Source organism: Periophthalmus magnuspinnatus, chromosome 2 (genome assembly GCF_009829125.3).
Source record: "Periophthalmus magnuspinnatus isolate fPerMag1 chromosome 2, fPerMag1.2.pri, whole genome shotgun sequence".
Taxonomy (NCBI): domain Eukaryota; kingdom Metazoa; phylum Chordata; class Actinopteri; order Gobiiformes; family Gobiidae; genus Periophthalmus; species Periophthalmus magnuspinnatus.
Window position 1 is genome coordinate 6200105 of NC_047127.1, and position 23497 is coordinate 6223601.

Genomic DNA, 23497 nt, shown 5'->3' on the forward strand with positions numbered 1-23497 from the left:
CTCATCATAAAATACAATTAAACACTCACTCAGCATATTATCTTAAGTATTTATTATCTTTGTTTTAATGACTTTACAAATATGATACTTCTGCAATTCCACTTGAACTGTGCAACACAATGGCATGGACAGCCGAACACGGAGGGCTGTGACTCCTGGGCCCGGACACTTCAGTTCACGTGTCCGCCACATGGTCCACCGTCAGGCCACGGTGCTCCCGGAGGTCACAGCGCCCACTGTCGTTCGCACTGGGCTTTAGTGTCTTTGGATGAGGCCGCTGGACCGGGTCTGGGCGGGCCTGCTCGCTTGTCTCGATAGAAATGGGTGAATGCGCCATGGTTTCTCAAAACACCATAACAGAGGAGAACAATGGCATGCAAGACTCGCATCCACACCCACGTTTTTATTTTTAAATAGAACTCTTCTTTTAGTAGATAAAAAATTTTTTGACAAGCAACAAGCCCTCACAAACACTCAGCCAAGCCTCGAAAAACAAAAATGGCATTGTACCTCTGCACCCAAGTTCAACACAACTCATTCAACATAATAGCTGGCTTCTTTTCATATGCAGTAAGTCCTGCTGGAGGACCCAATACATTTCACATTTAGAATATCTGCTCTACACCGTTTGACTACAAATGTATGTGCTTCTTAAATTTTATATTTGGGGGGGAAAAGTAAAAATAATTACATAGTTCCGAGCTACCCCACTCTGGCCAATTTATTGCAAATGAAGTGATCACCTCCAAACAGCAAAATATTCACACTTCAATATGGCACAAGCGTTGTAGAAATGAGCAAAAATGCTTAAATGTGGGTGAAAGATTAAAAAATAATAAACAAACCACACCATATTTAAAAAAAATATTAAGACATTAACCATCAGAGCAAAAAATAAAATGCATTTCCCATTTAAACATGCAGTCTGACGCTCGCTGGACCTTGCAGGTGTTCAGTATGGGGTCCAGGTCTCGCTTTGCCAGACCACTTCCTTCATTGGTTCACTGTATTTGACCTTTTTACACCACCGCGACACAAAACAACATTCAACTGCTTACAAGGATTCAGAGAAATGGACCCGCGCTCATCCAAGATCTCGTGTGCTTTTGTTGGAGGCTCTCGCGGAGGTACCCAACCAAGATTTGTCTTTTGTTCCTCCTCGCTGTTACATGTCTGATAGAGGCGTTGTGTGTATAAAGTCTGTAGAATGGAGTGTTATGGAAAAGATCTACAACAAGGCAATGTCCTCCAGCCCTTTTTTAGAGTTGCTGCTTTTTAAAAATCACCAAACCGCACCGCTCTCAGCTGCCTCGACCTGCTCACAATATCACCTCCGGAAATAAATACAATTTAAAACGAGAACTGGTTGAAATCATAAAGTAAAAATTGCGGTAGTGGCTGAAACTTGAACACAAAAGTACGAAAACTCACATTATTTAGATTGACGAAAAATAAAAGAGGGTTGGTTGTTTTGTAGTGGTGGTCTGCGATGGGCCGTAGGGGTGGGACCTAGGGTAAAGTAGGGGGCGCTGTTCAGTCGGCGTAGTGCATGATGGACTCCACGTAGTTGCCGGGGAACAGGCCCGTGGTGCCGTTCATGACGCCCTCGTACCAGCCGTCGTCGTTCTTCTTGATGACGTAGATGATGGCGCCCTCCTGGAACGACAGCTCGTCCTCCTTGTCGCGTGTGTAGTCGTAGATTGCCACCACTGCACAGGAGAAGAACGGATGCAGCGTCTATTAAGTGATCCGTTTCTTTACTTTAAAAGGCACTGGCTTAAAAACTGCACTTTTCACAACTCAGCAGCATTTTGATGCGGTAATGGTAACAACAACTAACATGCTAACACGCACTTCCTGATTACTGTTTAATAAAATACTTCTTAATTTGATGTGTAGACAGCAAACAGCAAACATATTTTGACCTCCAGAGCTACTTATACAATATATCTGTACTGGGGCAAGACACACTCAAATACATGGAAATTGTAAAAACTGAGATTGCTTATACAACAACTGTACCAATTACCCAATAATCAAATATAATTCATTGAAAAAAAAAAAAGAAGAAATTGTTTACTTGTTCAAAAAATAATTTGTTGGTTATTATGTTCCCATATCTGAAAAGTTCTGGTAAATATTTTGAAGTTTGATGTACCAGTGAGAAGAGGCCAACATTAACATTTAATTTAATAATTCAATTTTCAATCTTGAGTGTCACTTAAGCACTTTTGATTCTCTTAGTTCTTTTAGTAGTTAAAATTATGTGTGTAACACTAAGTACTTATTTTTTAGAAATTTCATACAGTTAAGGAAATAAAATCAAAATTCAATCATGTTGCATAATCTCTTCAATTATCAAAGGAATCTTATGAAACTTTGAATTCTAACCATAGCAGCTGTGAACAGCCCTGCTCTGTCTGCGCTGTGGGGTCTAACCTTTCTCCATGTAGCTCCTGGGGGCCCAGGGCGGGTCTTCCTCAGCATAGGGGTCGCTGTACTCCACCACAGCAGACTCATCTTCATCCTCATCATCCTCATAGTCTTCTGGAGGGGGAGGGGGCGGGGTGGGCTCCTCGAACACCGGCTCATCTGAGGGCGGGGGCGGAGGGGGCACGTCTGAGACTGTGGTCAGGCAAAGGACAAGTGTTAGAAAGAGAAAAGAGGGCATTGTACACACAGTGGTACAACATGTGGCAAGTCAATATGGACAAGCTTGGCAGATTTAAAAATTGTAAAGGAGACAAATTATGCCTTTTTTCCCTCTTCCTTTTTACACAATTCATGTTTGAGTAATCCCGTGTCTACAACAATTGAGACTGAAACTACTGCAACAAGATTAAACTAGGTAGTGGTTCAGAAGTATTTTAAGGTCCATGCCAAACTTAAATTCCCTTCACTAAGAAACATCAAAGTGTTAGCTCCATACTTCAATAATTAGAGGCGCTCCTCTTTGGCTTTTCAACATAATTCACTCAATCATGTGCCAGCAGAGGGCACCAGATGCACATTTTACATAAATACAAGATGACAGATATGTTAAGATGTCCTACAGTATTTTCATCAGTGTATAATTTAAGAAGTGGCCAAGAATAAAAATGCTTCCTTACAACCCCAGAAGAGGGCACTGTGCAAACATTATACAAACTTTAATGTTAACTGTCACTGTTAACATGACTTTTTCATTTTTCACTCATGCACCACTTACTGGTCTCCTGCACGCGGGCCACAAAGCCCATCAGAGGCAGCTGTGGAGTGATCTGCATGGAGGGGGGAGGGGGCGCCATAGGGCCTAGCAGCCGGAGAAACGGCAGAGAGAGAGATTAGAACAAGAGCATAGCCGGCACAGCTCATCTGGAAAGGGCAGTGATGTCAGAACATTTTCTTGAGAAAACATTTCAATTTCAATTTCATTTCGAGTCATGTTCCATTTGCCCTTTACAGATGACATGTATCTACAAAGAAAGCAACAAGCTACAGAAGGCTCAATGATTTGTGGCACTGTTTGGTCATGTAAGCCCTTCCTATACAAAATAAAAACATATAACTCATTGCATTGTTCTATAGCATTCATTTTTATAGCACTCTTAAAGGAACTGAATGTAGCCTGTGCGGTCACAACTGAACCTGGGTTGCCAGTGCCTAAACCTGCAGATATTGGACAGGATTTTCCTCATTCTCAGTATATGGAGCATTCATTGCAGCAGAGGCACTGATTAATGAGTGGCTGCAGGTGCTGGGGTTTAGATACTGATAATTCAGATCAGAGAGAGTCCTTTAAGGTTTAAATCGACTGGATTTCAACACTGAAACTGGCAACGCAAATGAGGCGTATGTGAGGCTCATTCTGTTTTCTGACTGGATAATCGTCTTGAGAACCGAAACGCCAAAACAAGGAACATGGCCATCATGTCCAATATTTTTGTAATCAAGAATAAATCAGCATTAGAATTGTTATCAGTAAAGGCTATATTTGATTTGAGCATGTTTACTTCATATCTAAGGACATAGGTGTTTTTTCAATTTATGGAATCAAAATTTTACATACAGTTCCTTTAACACGAAGAAGAAACCCAATATCAAAGGGGGAACCAAGAAAAGAGTAGGTTGGCATTTAAATTTGTCATTTGTACATTAATCTAAGGGGAGTGTACAATTCTTTAAAGCCAAGAAGAACAGACAAGAGAAGCAAAAGTTCTATATGCCCTGCCCCTCAAATATTCGCTCCAGTCTGGGCACCTTGATTCTGGGCGAAGTGTGGGCCTCCGTTGAGCTGGTTCTGGCTGTGGACCATGTTGTTGGGTTGCCCGGTGACCGAAGAGGGTCGGCGGTACGGGAGGGAGCCGCCCACGGGGGGGTTCTGGGGCTGCTGCTGGGCTGGCCGGTTCATGCTGTAGAACTGAGCACCTGTCAGAAGAACATGAAATGTCAAAACTCTGCAAGCAGAACTCTATCCAGATTATCAAATGAGCGAAGCAGCGAATGAGCTTCACGTATGGTTCTATAACGGCAACTGGAGGCACCGAACCCGAGGCCCTATGCATTTACCTGTGTTATATGTGACACTGTAAAATTGTATGGAGTCAAGTATAGTAATGATCTGATATTTTAAGTTTAGTTCAGAGTTCACACCTTTTGTTGTTCTTGTATCTGTTTACGTGTTGTTGTAACTCCTTTTGTATATCACACTATACCGACAAGTTGATGTGAAGGTTCTATTCGTCAGTTACTAGTCATGTTTTGGAGACTCTAGTGAGTTGAAACTACTGTTTTGTTCTTTTTTTGGCGTGGGTTACAGCCTACAGTAGCCCTTGTGTTCAGAAAATAAACCACCAGAAGACATTTGGCGTGTTACCTTACACCAAAACGCTACAGTATGTAACAATATTGAATCTACTATTGTTGCAAATTCAAAGTAACTTAGAATCTCACAATATTATTATAGAGGCTGTATGATCTCGATTTAAGTTATTTCAAGGGAATAGACTGCAAAAAAGTAAAAAGTGGACCTAAACACCAAATAATTTTTTTTTTTGCTACTAAACTGTGTATATGGTGTATTCATAGTATACTGTTCCTAATCCATTTGGGGGAATTTTTGTGCAATTTTTGTGCAAACTGGGTAAATGTGCAGCTTTCAAGTACTATGTGGCATCACGCAGAAGACCCCTGATTAAAGCCTGGTGTTTCTGATTACAAACAACCAATCACACTGTTCCTCACACGTCCAGACCCCACCCCTCCTCCCCCATTACTCATTTTCTTTAGTCCTCCAGGTACTACCCATTTTAGCAGCTCTAATTGCAATGTGGTTGTAGGCACTTTGGTGTTTAGTCCCACTTTGATTTAAACAGCTCTTTAGAGTTACAGTATTTATTCTCACAATAATTGTAACACTAAAATTTGATGAGATCTCCAAGTTTGAGGTCAATACCATGAGATTTGGATATTGTTACATACCTTGTCAGAACATGTTACAATTGAAGCCCTGAATATGACCCAAAGCAAATAAATGTACACAAAAAATTACACCAAATGGTCATGCAGAAAAGATTATTAGACCGACACAGTTACAGTAAGGAGCGATGAGCATAGCTGGGGGGTAGGCGGGCTAGCAGAGGATGGATGAGCACTGATTGGTGGAGAGGCAGGGTCACATGACTGGTCTGAAGCCGGCGGGCGATTGGCTACGCACACTCACCTGGCGCAGGGTTGCCATAAGCGGAGGGGCCCGTGTTGTCGGGGAGCTGGGGAGGGGGTGGGGGGACAGGCGGGATCTCGATGGGGGCAGTGTTGGGGGCCTTGGGGGGGCCGTCCAGAGCGGGGTTGGGGGGCCCGGGGACAGAGTTGGGGGCAGATTTGGGTGGGTTGTTTGGGGCTGGGGCTGTGGCTGAACCGGAGGAATTTGGGAATAAAAGGTAAGTGGGAGACAACAAGAGTAAAGAGTGAGTTCTACACATTCACACAAAGAACGTCGGCCAGAACTGGGTAGAATTCCATGCTTTCGACAAAGTGCCGATTAACTATTTGAACAGAACATCTAAATTACAGTTTTAAGTAGTAGTCCTTTTACTAGTGTTCTGACTCACTAATTCTTTAATGCATTTAATTACTGCATTTACTAGATTTTTACTACATTTTACTTCAATTTCCTTCTCTTCAAAAACTGTCCAGGACTAGGGCTACAAAACTAATCAAACTTTGAAGTACCATAATTTCCTCCACAATACCCTGTCTTAATGCATAAAACTACTACTACTAACCCTGGAGTTTAGATCTGTACAAACATGTTCTGAAATGTGATTTCTGTATTAGTTTGTCAGTTCATAGTTCAGTCCTTTTGTCTTCTCCTGCATGTGTTTAAAATGTAAACTTTGAACAGAATTCTATTATTAAAATATAAATCGCAAATCTAATTCCAACCAGAATTCTTTTCAGGAAAAAAAAGTATAAAAAAAGAAATTGCAATATATTTTCACCAAATTGTGCAGCTGTATCTGGGACTTTTCTAGTGTGTATCCCTGATTCTCTGTTGTCCCTTGGCTGGCTGTTTGTTCTCACTTTTGCCCTTTAGCTCAAGATACATAAACAGACATAAGCAGAATGGTTACCTGGGTAAACTCCAGGCGGGGCGGGGGTGGGCACAGCGATGGGGACCCCCACACTGCCACTGCCGCTGTTCTCTCGGCTGCTGCTGCGGCTGCTGCTGGGGTGGCTGCCCCCGCTGCTGCCACTGCTGGAGACACAGGTGTGAGGAGGAGGAACGCCACAGGAACACAAGAACTCAAAGGTCTAGCGCTACTTAGGGTCCAAACTACTGAAAGCTGACTGAGGTCTGCACTTGGAAAAGGTGCCCCCTGCAAATACTGGCGCGCTTACTCACACTGGAGAATGGTTTTAGGAGAACCATCCCCGACAATGTCAATACTAACAACAAAGCTAGCGGTACTAACTAACATTTGTACTTACATACTTGTGATTTGAGTTCATTTGGATTTGAAATTTGTCTTTAGCTTAAAAAAATAAAATCACTTGGAACATTCTTTAAAAAAACATAATTCCCAGTGGTGCTGCCAATACTAGCAGAGGGCATGATAGGATTTACTGAAGGACCCAGCACTTTCAACTGAAAATATTATTCAAATGTTAAAAAGTGAGAAAGGTCATTTTGAGAGGCTTTATGTTGTTCTATTAAATAAGTCATTCACCACTCAAACTGCTGTAAATAATGAAGGTTAACTTTGTGCTGTCAGTCTGAGCACAGCATTGAGAAAAGCAGTGATGTTTGAGACAGGTCAGAAGCCACAGACATAGAACAGCGTGATGAGAGGAGACAACGTGAGGACATGTTACAGCAGACACACATGGAGATGGAGCAGGGCACGCACATGCCCACATTAGAGCCATTTGAGCACAGAAGAAGTATTAGAAATCATTCCCCCTCTATATTCACTTCCACTCTGTCCCGGGGAGACACTGAACTCTCCAAGGCGCTGTTGATTTTAATGCTGTTTTTAGTCTTGGTAGACGAAGGGATTATTCAGCTTGTTAGGGGATTTGAAGACATTGTCAAGTTTTTTGTTTATTCTTTTTGGTTGTGATTTTGACATAACTGACAATAGGGGACATAAAAAGCATAAGCCAAAAATGAGTAGATTCCTCTTGATTTCTCAGGTACTGCTTGCCCTAAAAAGAGGTAGTGCTAAAAGTGCTAATGGATTGCTGTTCTTTGCATTGCACTGGCACGAGAAACCTTATGTATTGTGTTAGCACGGACATGGGCAGAGTGCTGGGTCCAGGAGTACCAGTCAGAGAGCTGCAGAGAAACAGAAGCTAGCAGAAGAGGAGGGGTCTGAGAGGAGAGACCATGCTGGGGGTACCTGTACGTGCGATTCCTCTGATTAACAGATGCAGTGCGGGCGGGGCTCTGCTGGGGAGGCGCCATGTTGCGTGTCGGGCTTGACACGTAGTCGTTAGGTACGACGGGAGGACGCACCGGCTCGAGCGTCCTATAGGGGGAGTGGCGCCTGTGAGAGGGTCAGGGCATCCACAGAGTGTGTGGGGGGAGGGTGGATAAACAAACGCAAACTTAAAAAAACAATGGGGTACAACATGTGGCATACACAGGATTCTCTGGGTTACAGTTACCGGGAGGTGAAAAGGGCAGGGTCAGTGGTAAAGGTTAAACGCAAGAGGTTCAAAGTAAGAGGTTCAGGGGCGGGGTTAGAGAGAGACAGGTTCAAAGGGGGTGGAGTTAAGGAGTGATATGCTCAGAGGGCGGTGTTAAAGGTTGAGGTTAAAGTGTTAGACGACAGGGTTAAAGAGTGAGAAGGTCAAGTTAAAGAGAGAGGTGGGGGTTAAAGAGGGAGAGGTTCAGAGGGGCAGGGTTAAAGGGTGAGAGGCTCTGGGGGCGGGGTCAGTGTAAGAGGTACAAGGAGCTCTATTGACCTGATGTCTTCTATTTAGCTAATGGACCACAGCATCCCAGTTAAGACAGAGCTGTTCATTTACTAGTTAGTTAAAGTGCCTTCATAAGAAAAGAAGAACCCCAGGCCAGCTGTCCTGAGCATGTGTGAGTTTACAACACAGCGGGGTTAACCCAGCTCTGACACATGGAATGATCAACACAGTTAAAATGCAGCCAGGTGACAGTGGACTCACTTAGGAAATTATTATTAAAAGCAACAATTACTTAAAAACACAAGGGTAAGACTGACTGTGGATGACACATGGATGTCCGCTCGTAGCCTGAGGCTGCGGCAGGAGTATGGAGGGCAGAGCTGAAGCATGCATGATGAGGCTCCTATTGGGCAGACACTGAACACACCTCATCAACACTGTACACTCACAGAAGCATGGGGCCACAGGCTGTTATCACTGAACACGCTTCACTTAGTGTTAGTTCACTCAGCTCTCTTGATCTTCCTTCACTATAACTGCAGGCATCGGCTAATGTACCAGAACCAATCTACACACTGTGCTGGCCACCGTCCTCTTTTAAGGCCAATAGATAAGCTGGAGTAATTGAAACCACTTAAAGTTTACGAAATACTCAAAAGACAAAGAGGAGATGAACCATCTGTGGCTGTGATGTTGTGTGTGTTACGTACCCAAGTGTGCCCTTCCCTGTGAGTGGGGGGCTTGGGGGCTTCTGTGTCGGGGGGTTGGTGCGTGGCATTCCTCCAGCTTTCATGTTCTGAGCACTGGCCTGAGGTGGGACCAACAAACTTTGTCATACTCATGAAACAGCGCTTATGTCTTATTATAATAGTGGCATTACAGAGACAAGAAATTCAGCTCCAAATATAATTTTCAGTTAAAAAAAAAAACATGTTCCTGTAACATCACAGGCCCCTCAGGAGAACAGCAACAGATGAAAAGGTGAAGTAACCCACTACAACCACTAGAGGGAGTTATTAAGCAATATCTATAATATCTTGACAGAGAATGAATGCTGGTTTACAACTAAGAATTGCGGAAGAATTGAATGAAAGAAAGGCACACAGAAACTCTGATTACACTTCACACACACACCCACACACACTGTTGAACAGTCTTACCTTGAACCTTTGCAACCACTACAGGTGAGTAAATACATAGAATTAGCCAAGCAGCACAAGAGAGAGAAGACAGAAGTTAGTGGTGCAGGAGGACATGTGTGGAGCAGAAGAACTGAAAACAGCTGCTCCAAGATTAAGACAGTTTGTCATAAAGCTAATCTTGGAAAGTTAGGCTTATTTTACTAATCTCATCACACATTTGGACACTGTTGGATAGAGGACTGTCCCTACCCTGACACTGACAGACATAATAAGAGAGCATAACGCACCTTGACCCCATGGCCCATGTCGTCCAGCAGGCTGTAGTCGATGGGCTTACGGATGTACCTCACAGGCCTCTCGGGGTTGGCAGGGGCAATGATTTTGTGTGTGCGAGACGTGTTCTTGTTGGTGGTGAGGATGCCGATCTCTCTCCGAGCAACCTTCTCCTTATGGATGTCCACCGTCTGAAAAATGTGCAGGGGTCAATGTGAGAAAAACACATCTCGGGTCATGTGACAGTGAGATGTGTTTGCAAGTCAAAATAGTTTCTATGTTTTCCAAAAATCTCTCAAAGTTAATAAGTCTTCCCTAATCCCTACTGCACATAATCAGGAAAGAGGTGCGAGTGGTCAGACCTGAGAGATGTGGTTGATGGAGGACTCCATGCGGCGAAGCTGGGAGGCTTGGATGTCCAGCATCTGCAGCACATTGTTGGCCAGAGTGTTGATCAGGTAGGCCACACTAGCCAGGGACTGGGTGGTGTAGTTCTTGGTCTCCTCCAGAGCCCGCTGCTTGTCTGGTGACTGCACAAACACAAGAAGGGAAAGAACAACCAAGTCAGAGTCAATCACAGCAACTAACAAAACAAACTCATTCTAGAACTGGAAGAGCTTCATATATACAGCCCACAAATCAATATGGGGACACAAAGAACATGCTGTATTTAGTTCACTTTTTATTAGATTTGCGTTAGCGCTTAAGTCAGAAGTAAGGAGTACTGAATGTATGGCACTGGGCATCATCCATAGATCCACAGATGCAGTGGTAATTACTGCAAACTAAAGATCTAGAGTGCAAATGAGTAATCAGTGCAATGTTCCCTAAAGATAACATCAAACGAGTTGGGGAAGTAGGACACATGACCTGCAGAGCAACATTTCTAAAACATTTCAAATACAGGCACACACAGCACCAAACTGACTCATGAAAGTGACATTCTCTCATGGATATAACATATTCATGAAAGAGTTATAGTAGCATTCAAACTGAAGAAAACCCCAGGCCATAAAAAGAGATTGTGCCATATTGTCCTTACAATTTTAACAACTTAACCCTGTCCGGAGTTCACATGTCCATACAAAATGAAGGATGTTGGACATTTAACCAAGGCTACACGGTGACCGCCTGCAGTGGCCTCTGTACCCCGCAGCTGACCCGTTCACACCGGACAGGCTAAATGCTTTGACCCGGTGTGTTATCTGAAGCCGTGTCCAGCGCTGGTGGGCAGAGCAGAGCGGGGCAGAGAACAGTGGGCTCCATCACCATAAATCAGAGCGACACCGCTGCGGCAGACAGGGCAGACAGCCGCGGTGTGTGGAGCAGGCATCACCGCAGAATGAGCCCTGTGCCCCGGCTGTACACCTACGCGGTGCTCGGTGCCTTGGATCATGTCTCATGTTTTCACTCCAAGGCTGCAGCCATGTACAGGGACATTAGCACCACCGACCATCCGTGTGATCCAGCGGCGGTGACAGCATCAGCCGCCCCGTCAGAGCGCACTGCCCAGCCCCACCAACACCACACACAAATCTACGCTACCACACGCGTCTGATCGCTGCCCATCGGACGTGTTTATATGTTTAGCACTGGTGGCTAACAGGAGCAGAGGAGCAGGCTGCAGCAGCGTTAGCATTAGCCGCGGTTAGCTCCTGTGCGCTGCCGCCGGAGCTCGGACCGCACTAACGCCGCCGCGGGTCTCGTTTTTCGGTCCTACCTGGACATAGTTACTCTCGCAGTACTCCGCGACCCTTTCCAAGTTGGTGAAGCTGTCTAGCAGAGCGCTCCGTCCCGCTGGAATCTCCTCTTCCAGAAGCATTTGTAGCTCCGCCATTTTCACATCTTTAGCGAAGTACAGGCTTTCCACGGCGCCCCCCTCTGCTCGTGTGTGGTACTGCAGCTGTCTCATCAGTGACACATACACACGCCCCCAACACACACACGAGCACACATCACTGCAAAAAATAATTTTGATTAAAATAAAATGAAAAAAATAATAAAATAAACAAATAAATAATATATATATAAGAATAAATAAATAAAATAACCCATTGTATCTTTTTGATACAGAGCCATAGAAACCTAGTGCTGTTGCCATAGCAATTGACAATTCATAACAAATACATGTAGGCTTATAGCTTTTGAATGGGCAAATGTAGTCGTACTATCACTTATGATCAGAAAGCTGAAACCTAAGCACAGGCAACATTTTGAAGACATTTGACCATTCAATATAAAGATAAATCTTTAATTTTCATTAGATATATTTTGTTTAGAATTGTTAATTGCTATGGCAACAGTGCAATTTATTTTTTTTTTATCACTCTGAAAGTCATGGGAAGCAGTTGTGTGCGTTACCTCCATCCAGTGTCAACATGGCCTGGGAGTGGGACTAGTGTTGTTGAAGTAGTTCCACTGGTTGCCTCTTTTGATCCCAAGATCATCAAAATTCGCCTAAAATTTCAAAATGGTCATTACTGCATAGGTCATCTAGAGTACTGATGAACATACGGACCACAGAAAATAAATAACAATTACTTTATTGAAAATGTACAAAATGAATTGTCAACTAAACAATAAAACTGTGGGAATGTATCTTAAAAGAATATTCACAAGTTCTTTGGCTCACTGGACTGATCAATTTAAAATCAATACTGATAAAAGACTAGATTAAAACATGTGAAATGCTATAAGGCACAGGGGTCCAGGCAGTGTTCATTTCCTGCTGCTGACCGTCAGCCATGTCTCATCTTTGGGTGTGGACACGAGCTCCGACCGCACCTCCATCGCCTGGCCCTCGATCGTGCCGAGCCGAAGTCGTCGAATCACCGAACAGAGCAGCACACTGGCTATTGTGTACGCAAATCTGGGGAAAAAGGAAACATTAAATTCAAACTTTTTTCCTCTTTTATACTGTAGTGTCTGATTTGTTTAATGTGTATTTTATAGTTTGGCCACAACAATGTATTTTACAGCGTAAAGTTACCTGAGCTCTGGGCACGTCCGACTCCCGGAGAATCCCAGCAGACTGAAGGTTTTTCTGGCTGACTCTTCCTCAAAGCGATCTGGATTAAATCTAAAACACCATTATAATTGGAATCTAATGTGTACAACAAGGAATGCCCATAGCCACATACAGGTTCTGATCAGAGCTGTAGAAAATAAATGTAACTTGCAAGGCCCTGAGATTGGTATTAAACTATACATAGAATATATCTTTAATAAAGTGTGTTTTTAAAGTAACCTATGTAAAAATGAACAACTGTGCCCCCATATATGAGACACAAATGTTCAAATCTCTCTTCAATGCTGAAATCCAGTTGGTTTAAACTTAAAATGCCTCTCTCTGATCTGAATGGTCACTACTTAAACTCAAACACCTATAGCCAATCATTAATCAGTGCTAGTGCAACCTCTGCAGCAGAGTGAATTCTAAAGGGTCAAAGCTTTCACATGAGGCCTGTCCATATACTGAGAATGAGAAAAACTTGTATATGTCTCTATCTGCAGGTTAAGGATCAGGAAACCCAGGTCCAGATGTGATTATAGTACCATTTTAAAACTAAGCGGGCTACATATTGTTCCTTTACATCTGTTATACCTGGTGAGGATTCCACCTGATTCTCAAACAAAAGCCTATTGCGATTTATGAAACTAGATGGACATTTTTAGAACACACAAACGTAAACTTATTAGCATTTGTGATTGTCAGCCCCCATTTTGTTTTGCTACTGTAGGAATGTAAACAAAATAATTACAGCAGAGAATACACGCAGTTTAAAGGTTCCATCTTCTAATAGTGAATGATACCATATGTAGTGTACCGTTTTTACCTATAGGGGCTGCTCCACGTGTCTGGATCCTGCATGAACACTCCCAGCGCATAGATGACCAGCGTCTGAACAACAACATGACAAGCGCAGCACACAATTATAATCTCGTGTTTTCACAGATCCTAAAATAAAAGCGGTGATAGAAAACCTGATACCTCTTTGGGGATGACATGCTGATCCACTTTACCCTCTACTTCCTGGAGCCGGGCAGCCACAGGGGTCAACATGGCTGTCCTCACCGTCTCATGCAGAACCTGCTGGCAGTATCTATTCAGGGCACAATGCAACACGAGTAAGAGGATTGAACCATTATTGCAGCAAAGGAGTGGGAGACAGCTTTGGATAGTGTTTCACAGCAGACAAACTAAGCTGAAGTAATTTTTTGTCATATTAATATATAGGATTGTTGTTGTGTTCATGTCAGCTATTATGATACTCATATGGCAAGAAACTAAACAGAGCATTAACAGTAAGGACATACCTCTGACAGAGATTTTTTAAATTACAGTTTGGTAAGAAAATGTGCTTTGAAAGACTGGCCCGATTTTCTTTTTACATTATTTAGTCATGAATTAGATTTTTTGCTTTACTGAATACTGCTCAACTGTCAAATATCAACACCCATTTATTAACTAATACTAAAATTTAAAAAGACCTATTGTGCTTGTGTCTGCTCTATAGCTATAACCTATGACACCTATCGATCATTATGTTATAATCTGGAAGTTTGAAATTGCAATATTCATCTAAAACGACATCTGCGTTAGAAAACTGTGGTGCCCAATTGGAGCAGACGTCTCTCCGTAAAGCTGTCTGCACCTCCGATGGATAGCTGCACATCATAGTAGCACCATTTGTACAAAAATGACTATATGACGTTGCCGAATCCTTCATGTATAATCCCTTTAAAAAAATAAATTGGAGAATGAAGTAAGTACATTACAATGGGTGTGAAAATAGGGGTTGATATGGCGTCTTGAAAATAAGTGATTAAAGATTGCTCAAACATGCACGAATCATTTCACAATACAAACACTTACTTACAACTTTGGGTGAGTAAATGGTGATGGGAAACTATGATAACATGGTTAACAGCTCAGAAAAATCAATTTCGCAGAATAGGTCTGCTTTAAGATCAAAACATACTGAGTAGATACTGGCAATTACAAAATTACATATAGGACTGAAGAATTTTTATAATGATCTTGGTCTAAATCAGAACTGAAACAACTACTATTTTGTGTGATTACATTCAATTGTATTAAAAAATAACTGTGGTACTACAAAACACAAAGTTATTCCACATATCTGTTGAACATCATGTTTTTTATATCATTAGTCTATTTTTAGTTTATTTTTTAAGTATTTAAAAAAAATATATTTTAAGCTATTTATCTTTTATCTTGTTTTATTGCATGTACCATTTTCCTTCTGTTCTTTAACTGTGTGGTGCAATATTGGAATTTCCCCACTGTGGGACTAATAAAGGCAGATCTTATCTCATCTTTTTTCTCATATTGTGTAGCCCACATTTTCATACAATGTGTTTGCAGTTCAGTGTATACGTCAGGTCAATTAACTCAATATAAAATTTTAAATAATCAAAGTTATTGTTCAGACCTCACCTTAGTTGGGGGACCTTCTCCAGTGTGATGGGCTCTGACCCCAAGACCTCCTGGATTTCCTGGTACAGCTTGTCCTGCACCTCCTCTGACGCAGACAGGAAGCGGAGAGCCCAGATACACACTGAAAAATAACAATAACCCATAAATACAAACTTCTGATGAAAAATTATACACCAAAGTGGATCATGTGAGAGAGGGGCTTACGGTTGGCTGTAATGACACACCCTGCGAGAGTGAAGACCATGCAGTCCTCCATGACCTGAAGAAGAAGACGACATTCAGTAAAGTAAAAAGAATGTCTATATATTGCATTTTGTGAGCTAAGTCTAAACTACACAAGTTAAATTATTTATTTCTTCTGACCTGTGGCTCGGTCATATTGGACTGGAGCAGAATGTCCACAAATGCCGTGTGTCTCCTCTGGGCTCGTCTCTCCGTCACCACGGATGTCAGCAGACCCTCCATCTCTGACAGAGCTAAAGGACAACAGATACACAGTGCACAGGGCTGTACGAACTGGTAGGGCATTTATATCATCTTGGGAATATGGCGGTTTATGATAAGAACCACAGTTGACATGTGCTCAGCTCCGGGGAAGATAGCTTGATTGAGTTGTAGATGACATTGACTCACCTTTCTCATACTGAACTTTTCTGCTAGAACTTTTCTCCAAGGAGCCGTCCAGATAGCCTTTCCCAATTTCTGACCAGATCTGAAATTGTTCAAGAGAATTGTGTAATATATTGTAACAGACAATACATATACATTATTATTTTATATTTTTGTTCAACATAAACAGCAAAACTGATCTAAAATGACTTAATAACAGAAAGCCCATTGATGTCTGTCCCTAACATTACATTAGTAGCTAGTAGCTCAGTGTTTCAGTTTTATGCAGCTAAAGTCTTCCTGAAGATATGAGACAGGCCTCTACTTTGACAATGTTTATTTCCAGGCTCAAAACGGTGCATGTGACTGAAAGGTCTTTATTCTGCACTCTTCTCTTTTAAAGTTAATTTTATATTATGTTATATTGTGATTTTACAGTCTTCCTTAATCTGTAAAACACTTTGAATTACCGGTAGTTTGTGTACGAAATGTGCTATACAAATAAACTTGCCTTGCCTAGCTAGCACCGTATCTGTATAGTTCTGACCAAGACTAGCTCAAGAATTGTAAATACGTCCCTAGAGGCTGTGCTGAACTGCTCCTGAAGCACTGGTTGAAGGATGTAGTTATACTTTCTCAATGAAGAAAGTAGGGTTTTGATATAGATATAGTGGTTCTATTCATGAAAAATGACAATTTTTTGAACCCTAAGTACATTACCTAGAGTCATTTTTTTTAAAGAACTCAAACAGAACTGTACAAACCCATGGGAGGGGACAGGTGACAGGGCAAACCAAAACCTTGTGAGCGGCTCTAATGTAGGCCTATACTAGATTATATAAACATGCTGAAAATTCTGTGTGACGTAACTGTGGGAAAGAACCATTATAACAAACTTGAAGCTCATAGAAGATGATCTGCATCTTAAAAATGTAAACATGTATTTGCTTGTGTTCAATTATAAATGCATCGGTAGTTTCAGTTACTGCTGGGTTACTGTACCACATCATGGCCTCTTCTGAAGGAGATGACCTGTGCATCGTCCTGGAAACGCTCGCCCAGGCCCAGCTGGGTGACGCTCTTCAGGGCCAGCCCCAGGAGGTGGGCACAGAGCGGGGTGTGCTGCTCCGCGGGCACACAGCTCCACTTAGACACCAGCTCGTCCACCAGCTAAGGGCACACACACAGGGGGGTAAGGGGGTGGGGGGAATGGGCATCACTGGGTTATTTTTAAGGTCGTTTCTAGATTTGTTGGTGCCCATGATACTCCCTTGTGCTCAAGTTCAGTTCCAGACCCAATTGTCTTTGTAAAGTTGTCAAAGAGGTAAATAAATCAAATGATCAATCACATTTTTGTCTTATTCATACTAAAACAAACATGATTTTCAATAATAAGGTTCATAGATAAGAAAGCTTTTTCAAACTTACCCAGCAATTTAATGCTATTACCTCCGGTTCCATTTAACACAAAAAAGCATGTTTCCTCTAAAAACATGCTTTTACAGCCACATGCAATGGTGGAAGAAGTACTCAATCTTGTTACTTAAGCAAAAAAAAAAAAGGTCAGGTAAAAATATCACGTGAAAAAATCAGCTTAAGTAAAAGAATTAAAGTACCTGTTTAAAAATGTACTTAGAGTAAAAAGTAAAAGTAATCTGCGCAGAGTTTGAGATTTTATAAGGCTTCAAATGTAGTGATTTTGATAAAGATTTGCAGTGTATACTGCAGTGTTTTTACCTTTAGGACCAAGGGGAAGTTGTGTTTTAGGGTGTTGTCGATGGCGTTCTCATACACCTTCTTCCTCATGACGCTCTCTGTTGCCCCAGTTCCAGAGCGATACCCCAGCAAGGACTTCAGCATGGTCTCAAAGGAGTCCGCTGGAACAAACACAACCCATCAGCTCATGTAGGGGGCAGTATAGACCACTTCAAATGAACAAAGCAACATTCATTTTATCAACTAAAATATCAGTTTTTGTTTTTCTGAATAAAACTAAATTAAAAGTAATCCTAATAGTAAAACTATGACCCAAATCAGGCCATAATCAAACTCAACGTGTAAGCACCATGTCTGCATATGTCCCATGACAAAAAAGACTAAGTATAAGACCAAATGTAATTCTCACTGGAGTGGTTCGGGTTGATGTGTTGCCGTAGCTGCTGCAGAGAGCCCAGGCTGACCACAGGCCTCCTGCCGAACCAGAACGACGCCACCGCCCCATACTCCTCATGAAGGCCCAAGAGGAACTCATGGAGACTGCCTCTGTTCACTATGTCCTGCAGATTACCATCTCTGACAGAGAGAAGAACAGAGTAAAAAAAGATGAGTGCGTAGGGTCAGAGAGACAGACAGGGGTAGAGAAAGGGGAGTAGAGACAGAAGGGCAGAAAGATGTGTGTAGGTTCAGAGAGAGAGAGAGAGGGCAGAGAGACAAGGCCAGAGAGACAGAGAATCAGACAGATGTAGGGGAGAGAGACAGAGGGTTAGACAGATAGGGGCAGAGAGATGTAACAGAGGGTAGAGTCACAGAGAGGCGGAGAGAGACGGTCAGAGAAAGGCGGGGGTTCAGAGAGACAGAAAGGGGTAGAGAGAGAGGGGAGAAGAGACAGAAGGGAAAAAAGATATGTGTGTAGGGTCAGAGAGAGAGAGGGCTGAGAGACAAGACCAGAGAGACGGAGGGTCAGTAACAGGGGGGTAGAGTCACAGAGGGTCAGAGTGACAGAAAGGTAGAAAGAGACGGTCAGAGAGAGGCGGGGGTCAGAGAGACAGACGGAAGCAGAGAGAGGAGGGTAGAGACAGAAGGGCAGAAAGATATGTGTGTAGGTCAGAGAGAGGGGGCAGAGAGACAGAGGATCGGCAAGATGTAGGGGAGAGAGACAGGGTCAGAAAGATGTAGGGTCAGAAACAGGGGGTGGAGTCACAGAGGGTCAGAGATATGAGGGGCCAGAAATAGAGGGTCAGAGAGAGGGATGGGCAGAAACAGGAGAATATTCAAACATTATGTAAATGCTGAAAGTAACTGTTCTGTTGGTCCCGGGACAGGTTTGGTAGGCTACATACTTTTCATCTGTGGGGTTGAGTCCTGGGACGCCCGATGCTCTTCTGGATGACTGAAACACACACATACACGAGAATAAAAGTGATCAGTCTGCAGAGTTTTACGCAGACAATAAGGGAGCCTCCGTGAAAAGCGAAGGAAAGCTCCAGCTCATTCCCTCTCTCTCTCACCGGGTACAAGTAGAGAACAGCCCCGACCAGGATGATGACAAAGGTCACAGCGAAAATGGCGAAGTCCAACATGTCCGTGCGCAGATCCTGGAGCACTTTAGTCCACGTTCCCTCATGAAAACTTCTGCTCACCACGTCAACAAAACAGATACAGATCCATGCAATCGTCGAGCCACTGCAAAGCCTCTGCTGCAGCCAGACCAAAGCAATCCGACACAGAGCCAGGTCTAGATCAAGTGTGTGATTAAAAAAAAATCTTTAAAAAAAGTATATCTAATGACAAGAATGCTACAAATTGCAATTATTTTAAGATAAAGTCTTAAGTATTAGTCCGCGTGATCATTTTTTTAATTAGTTATTTTAATTTACCTTTTAAATGTCTTTGAACATTGCCAGATGCGTAAGTAATCATATAAAATTTAACAGCAGTAGCTAAACAAATCCCTCAGCTTATCATAACATGAACAATAGGCAAAATCCTCCAGCTATGGTTTGGTTGACCTGACCAAGCCTGCCTCAAGATCTGGAGACAGGTCCCCAGGTGTGCACTATGACCCCTTCTGCCCCAGTGCCATTGAAGGCTGGGTCAAATGAAAAAAGACAGATTTTCCTTATATATTATACCTTATATTAAAAAAAAGGTACCAGGGACAGACTTAGAAAACCCTTGGCTGTTTTATTCTGTCATAAGGTGGGATCAGACACTTACATTCAAAGACAGTAAAAAACATATAGACTATAAACAATAAAAACAAAAGTACAACAACATATTAATAAACTGTGCAAATTCAGGCAGTCATCTCCGAATTTTCCTCTTTGGGCGCTTCTATCCTCATGGACATCAAGAACGCTATGGACAGACAAGGATTAAGAATTATTTAAAGGGAAATGCATAAGAATATATCTTTTTAAGTAAGTATTTTATATACCCTCAGTGTAGTCTGTATCGGGCTGTGTGCTGATGAAGACCCATGACAGACCCACCAACAGCGCCACCACCAGGTTGACTGTGACCCAGGGGTGTAGGGTCTGCTGCTCCACACCTGTTGGCCTGCAAAAAAAAAAATAAAAAATCACACATTTCACATGTCAAACTACACTCTGGATCACTAATGCTATTTGATGACAATAATTATTTTTCTTGTCATAACTATCTTCAGGGCAGAGAATATGAAAACTTTAAAATGCATGTTTCAAAAATCACATTATGCTGTTTTTGTCATAGTTGAGATTTGCATTTTTCCTTTGTTCAACAGCCAGCTCGGATTCCTTCATTTTCCAGTAGTATATTTGTTAGGTATGTAAATGTATGTTTTTATGAGATAGGAGCTCACCACAGAGAGGAATTGAACGATGGATACAGGTTGATGCGGTCACTAGTCATCTGCTGGCTCAGAGACAGGATCAAAGCACAGAAGTACACTGTGGACAGAAGGGTCAGAGGTCAGAGAAGGGTGAGAAGAGGGTCAGAGCTGGTCAAACAACATCTGAGTAGACTTACAGAAAGAGACCAGTGCCACAGGCTCCAGGGTCATCAGCTGTCTCAGGGCCAGGGAGCCTTTGGCCAGATTCATTCTGAAAGCAACATGACAACATGAGTACTCATCCGAAGTATAGTTCATGACAATAATCAAACTAGTGTCTTTTTCTTCTTCTAGAAATACGTATGTAGCAGGAGCGGTGAGGGTGGGATTATCTGTGTAGAGGACAGGGCTATGTGTGGAGAGAGTGGGGTCTATGTGTGCAGAGAGAGGAGGTGGACTGTTACCGGTCGAAGGCGCCCACAGTGCTGAGGACCAGCAGCAGGTAAAGCAGACACTGGCAGGGGTAGGCCAGGCCGTGGTACTGCTGCAATAGGTTTGACAAAGCAGTCAGGTGTGGTCCGGCTAACACATACACCACCACTATGTGCCACACAGCAAAGCCCGCCAGGAAACCCTGAGAGAACAGGCCCAGTGTCCTGAAAAAAAGAACATTGGTTATTCATAAAACATGACCTGTTGTTGAACTTATTAAGATTTAATTAATTTCGGTTTGCAGAAAACAAGAAGGCAATGTATATATCACTTAAAGGTGCACTATGTAACTGTATAACTTTTTTGGTGGAGGGTCCGCCACCTGCTTGTCTCCAGATAAGCCATCAGTTACAGGTCAGATCTGTGGAGAGGTGACCCCACTCACACAAAAATTAAATTTTTCAGGGTTTTCATGAGCAATAAAAGTGTGTCATTGAATAAATGCAAAATAGCAGTTTAATATAGTGTGGAACATTCCAGCGACAGTAATAACGTATCCAGAGAGACAAGCAAGTACCCACCACCAGAAGGTACACAAGTTACATAGATCATCTTTAAATTGGTCAGACCATTGTATTTACAAATTCAGATAATGATTTAAGGCTAATAGGTACTCATGTATGTATAAATGTAAGTATGTGAAATATGAAATTAATGCAGCGTATAAACGCTAATGTCACATTACAGTCTGTAGGGTAAGTGCTGGAGTCACCTGAAGCCCTGGTGTAGCTTCACAGACACATCTCTGGTGCTCCACACACCCAGAGGGTGCAGGTCCATGTGGTCTAGCTTCTCACTGCAGCGGCTCCCAGGGGCCCGCTCCGATGCCTGGAACCGTCCTGGATCACACGCAAAACACTTACTGCATAAGGACAACATCTTGTATTAAACGTACATTAATTAAGTATACTCACTGTTCCTCTCGACAAAGACCTTGGCCACAGGCTGGCTCTGGGCCTGGGGGGCTGTGAACAGGGAGTGGGGAGCGGCAGGTGGACCATCTGTGGTGATGTCATCCTCCTCCACAGCCAGCTCGTCGGGCAGGGGCACCTCCGCAGGTCTGGCCTTCCTGTAGGAGGGACGGACAAAAGTCTACCCACAGTGCACCATGTCTACTCAAAACGTGCCAAACCCAAGATTCGTACTTCTTTTTCTTTGTTTTTCTGACGACCTCCTCTGCTTCAGTGTTCTGCTCCAGAGCTTCTGTGTTCACCAGGTCAGCTTTGTCATCTTCTAGGTCTGGAAAATTGGCAGGAAGTAAATCAACTAAGTACTCATAAACATACACTGTTGCACTATTGTTCTTAAAGGAACTGTAAGTAAGATTTTGATTTTCTATAAACATGACACTTTTGCTTGCATGCTTTATCTTTGACTCATTGTTTGGCACTGATCGCTACATGGCTGACAGACTGAGTTGTGCAGCATTTGAAATTGTAATGTATTTTTTGTTCTGGACCCATCAAATAATATATACAACACATTTTAATGTAATATGTGTATTAATGTTACCAATAGTAGCTGCCTTCTTCTTCCTCCTCCTCTTCTGTGGGGACGGGTCAGTCAGGGAGTCTGAGGGAAGCTGCTCCCCACGATCGGAGAGCCTCGAACTGGATAAGCTTCGCATCTCAACCTCCCCATCTGTAAAATGAGATGCACAAATTACAATGATGCATTCAGACAGCATAATAAAATCGTATTTTTAACCAGAAATATTTTGAGAAGTTAGCAGTTTTGTCATTACCATCTGTAGCATCAACTGTGAACTGCTTTCTCAATTTCTTCTTTTTGCGTTTAGGTACTTCTGTAAAAAAAAAAAAAAAAAAAAAAAAAAGACCAGGGGAGTTGACATGGGGTTTTGTCCCAGGACCCAGGGTCTTAGGGCCCTCTTCCTATTCATTTATATTAGAGGGAGGCTCATGTAAGGGTTCCCCGAGCCCCCCCAAGTTTCTGTTAACAGGCCTGTATAAAACATAATTATACAGCAAAAATAATAACAAGCCCTTAAAAATTGACTTACCCACGGAATCTTCACTGGAGAGACATCATGTGTCCACAGAAAGGTAAAAAAAAGTTAGTGGTTTCAGTGGAAGATAGCTTACAGTAATATATCCAAAATAAACCAACCTGGGCATGGTAGGAAGAGTCCTCTGTCCACGCTGGAAAAAAATGCAATGGGCCGTTTTAAATTAAATAAAAGAAATATTCAGGTTTCATCTTATTTAGCATGGTAATATTTACTTGCAAATAACTTACCATCTTCCTACCCATGTTCCCTGTGAGAAAGTAGAGACTGACTAGTGAGAGAAAGGTAAGCTACAAATAGCCTGATAAATCCCGATCTAAAAGCGTCCACCTCTCATTTAAGCTCTAAGATTAGCTAGGATCTGGTATTTAAAGAGACAAGTGACAACAGTGGGGTCGAATGTCTTTAATAAACAAATCCGTGCAGGTCCATAGCAAAGGCAAAAGGGTCTACCTCTTAAGTAATGTGGTAGTTAATAGATTATGTTTACATGGCATCACATTCAGTAGTGGAAGTTGCCTTAAACTGTCAAATTGTAGATATTTTGGTGTGGTTTATAGTTA

General features: G+C 42.5%; 3 protein-coding genes across 9 annotated transcripts; all 3 read right to left on the minus strand.

Moving 5' to 3' along the window:
• Nucleotides 1-668: 668 nt before the first annotated feature.
• Nucleotides 669-11714, minus strand: abi2b (abl-interactor 2b). Of its 7 annotated transcripts, none has more exons than XM_055226714.1 (11): nt 11536-11713; nt 10178-10345; nt 9830-10006; nt 9111-9208; nt 7881-8027; nt 6612-6736; nt 5702-5884; nt 4240-4407; nt 3209-3292; nt 2440-2625; nt 669-1709 (listed from the first exon to the last, which is right to left on the minus strand). In XM_055226714.1, exons 1-11 carry the CDS (start codon nt 11650-11652, stop codon nt 1534-1536), a joined length of 1629 nt encoding a protein of 542 aa, XP_055082689.1. In that variant the 5' UTR covers nt 11653-11713; the 3' UTR covers nt 669-1533. The 7 variants fall into 7 exon arrangements, with proteins under 7 accessions (XP_055082689.1, XP_033832895.1, XP_055082699.1 ...); XM_033977004.2 differs by having other exon boundaries at nt 5702-5890; XM_055226724.1 differs by lacking the exon at nt 7881-8027 and having other exon boundaries at nt 5702-5890; nt 11536-11714.
• Nucleotides 11715-12343: 629 nt separating this feature from the next.
• On the minus strand, nt 12344-19285 carry LOC117380243 (cytochrome P450 20A1). Its single transcript, XM_033977015.2, has 13 exons — nt 19113-19285; nt 18945-18994; nt 18011-18177; nt 17623-17762; nt 16888-17055; nt 15910-15988; nt 15640-15752; nt 15481-15535; nt 15277-15397; nt 13807-13918; nt 13652-13716; nt 12805-12894; nt 12344-12684 (listed from the first exon to the last, which is right to left on the minus strand). The coding sequence occupies exons 1-13, from the start codon at nt 19182-19184 to the stop codon at nt 12534-12536; spliced, it is 1383 nt and encodes a 460-aa protein (XP_033832906.1). The 5' UTR covers nt 19185-19285; the 3' UTR covers nt 12344-12533.
• Nucleotides 19286-19783: 498 nt separating this feature from the next.
• Nucleotides 19784-22701, minus strand: LOC117380249 (transmembrane protein 237B-like). The gene is made up of 10 exons (XM_033977028.2): nt 22653-22701; nt 22421-22549; nt 22054-22147; nt 21823-21977; nt 21621-21747; nt 20881-21072; nt 20614-20687; nt 20447-20534; nt 20042-20163; nt 19784-19962 (listed from the first exon to the last, which is right to left on the minus strand). The coding sequence occupies exons 2-10, from the start codon at nt 22533-22535 to the stop codon at nt 19901-19903; spliced, it is 1029 nt and encodes a 342-aa protein (XP_033832919.1). The 5' UTR covers nt 22536-22549; nt 22653-22701; the 3' UTR covers nt 19784-19900.
• Between the last annotated feature and the right edge of the window lie 796 nt (nt 22702-23497).

Excerpts from the sequence above, each read along its gene's own strand:
- abi2b (XM_033977004.2), bottom strand. The coding sequence starts at position 11,652 with ATGGCGGAGCTACAAATGCTTCTGGAAGAGGAGATTCCAGCGGGACGG. Across the intron at positions 8,028-9,110 it reads ACAGGGAAGGGCACACTTGG|GCGCCACTCCCCCTATAGGA; the intron begins GTACGTAACACA and ends ACCCTCTCACAG. Across the intron at positions 5,891-6,611 it reads CCCGCCTGGAGTTTACCCAG|CCACAGCCCCAGCCCCAAAC; the intron begins GTAACCATTCTG and ends CCTCCGGTTCAG.
- LOC117380243 (XM_033977015.2), bottom strand. The coding sequence starts at position 19,184 with ATGTTGGACTTCGCCATTTTCGCTGTGACCTTTGTCATCATCCTGGTC. Across the intron at positions 15,398-15,480 it reads GTGTGTCATTACAGCCAACC|TGTGTATCTGGGCTCTCCGC; the intron begins GTAAGCCCCTCT and ends GTTATTTTTCAG. Across the intron at positions 12,895-13,651 it reads ACGTGGAGCAGCCCCTATAG|ATTTAATCCAGATCGCTTTG; the intron begins GTAAAAACGGTA and ends ATGGTGTTTTAG.
- LOC117380249 (XM_033977028.2), bottom strand. The coding sequence starts at position 22,535 with ATGCGAAGCTTATCCAGTTCGAGGCTCTCCGATCGTGGGGAGCAGCTT. Across the intron at positions 21,978-22,053 it reads AGAAAAACAAAGAAAAAGAA|GAAGGCCAGACCTGCGGAGG; the intron begins GTACGAATCTTG and ends TCCCTCCTACAG. Across the intron at positions 20,535-20,613 it reads TGTGGCACTGGTCTCTTTCT|TGTACTTCTGTGCTTTGATC; the intron begins GTAAGTCTACTC and ends TTCTGTCCACAG.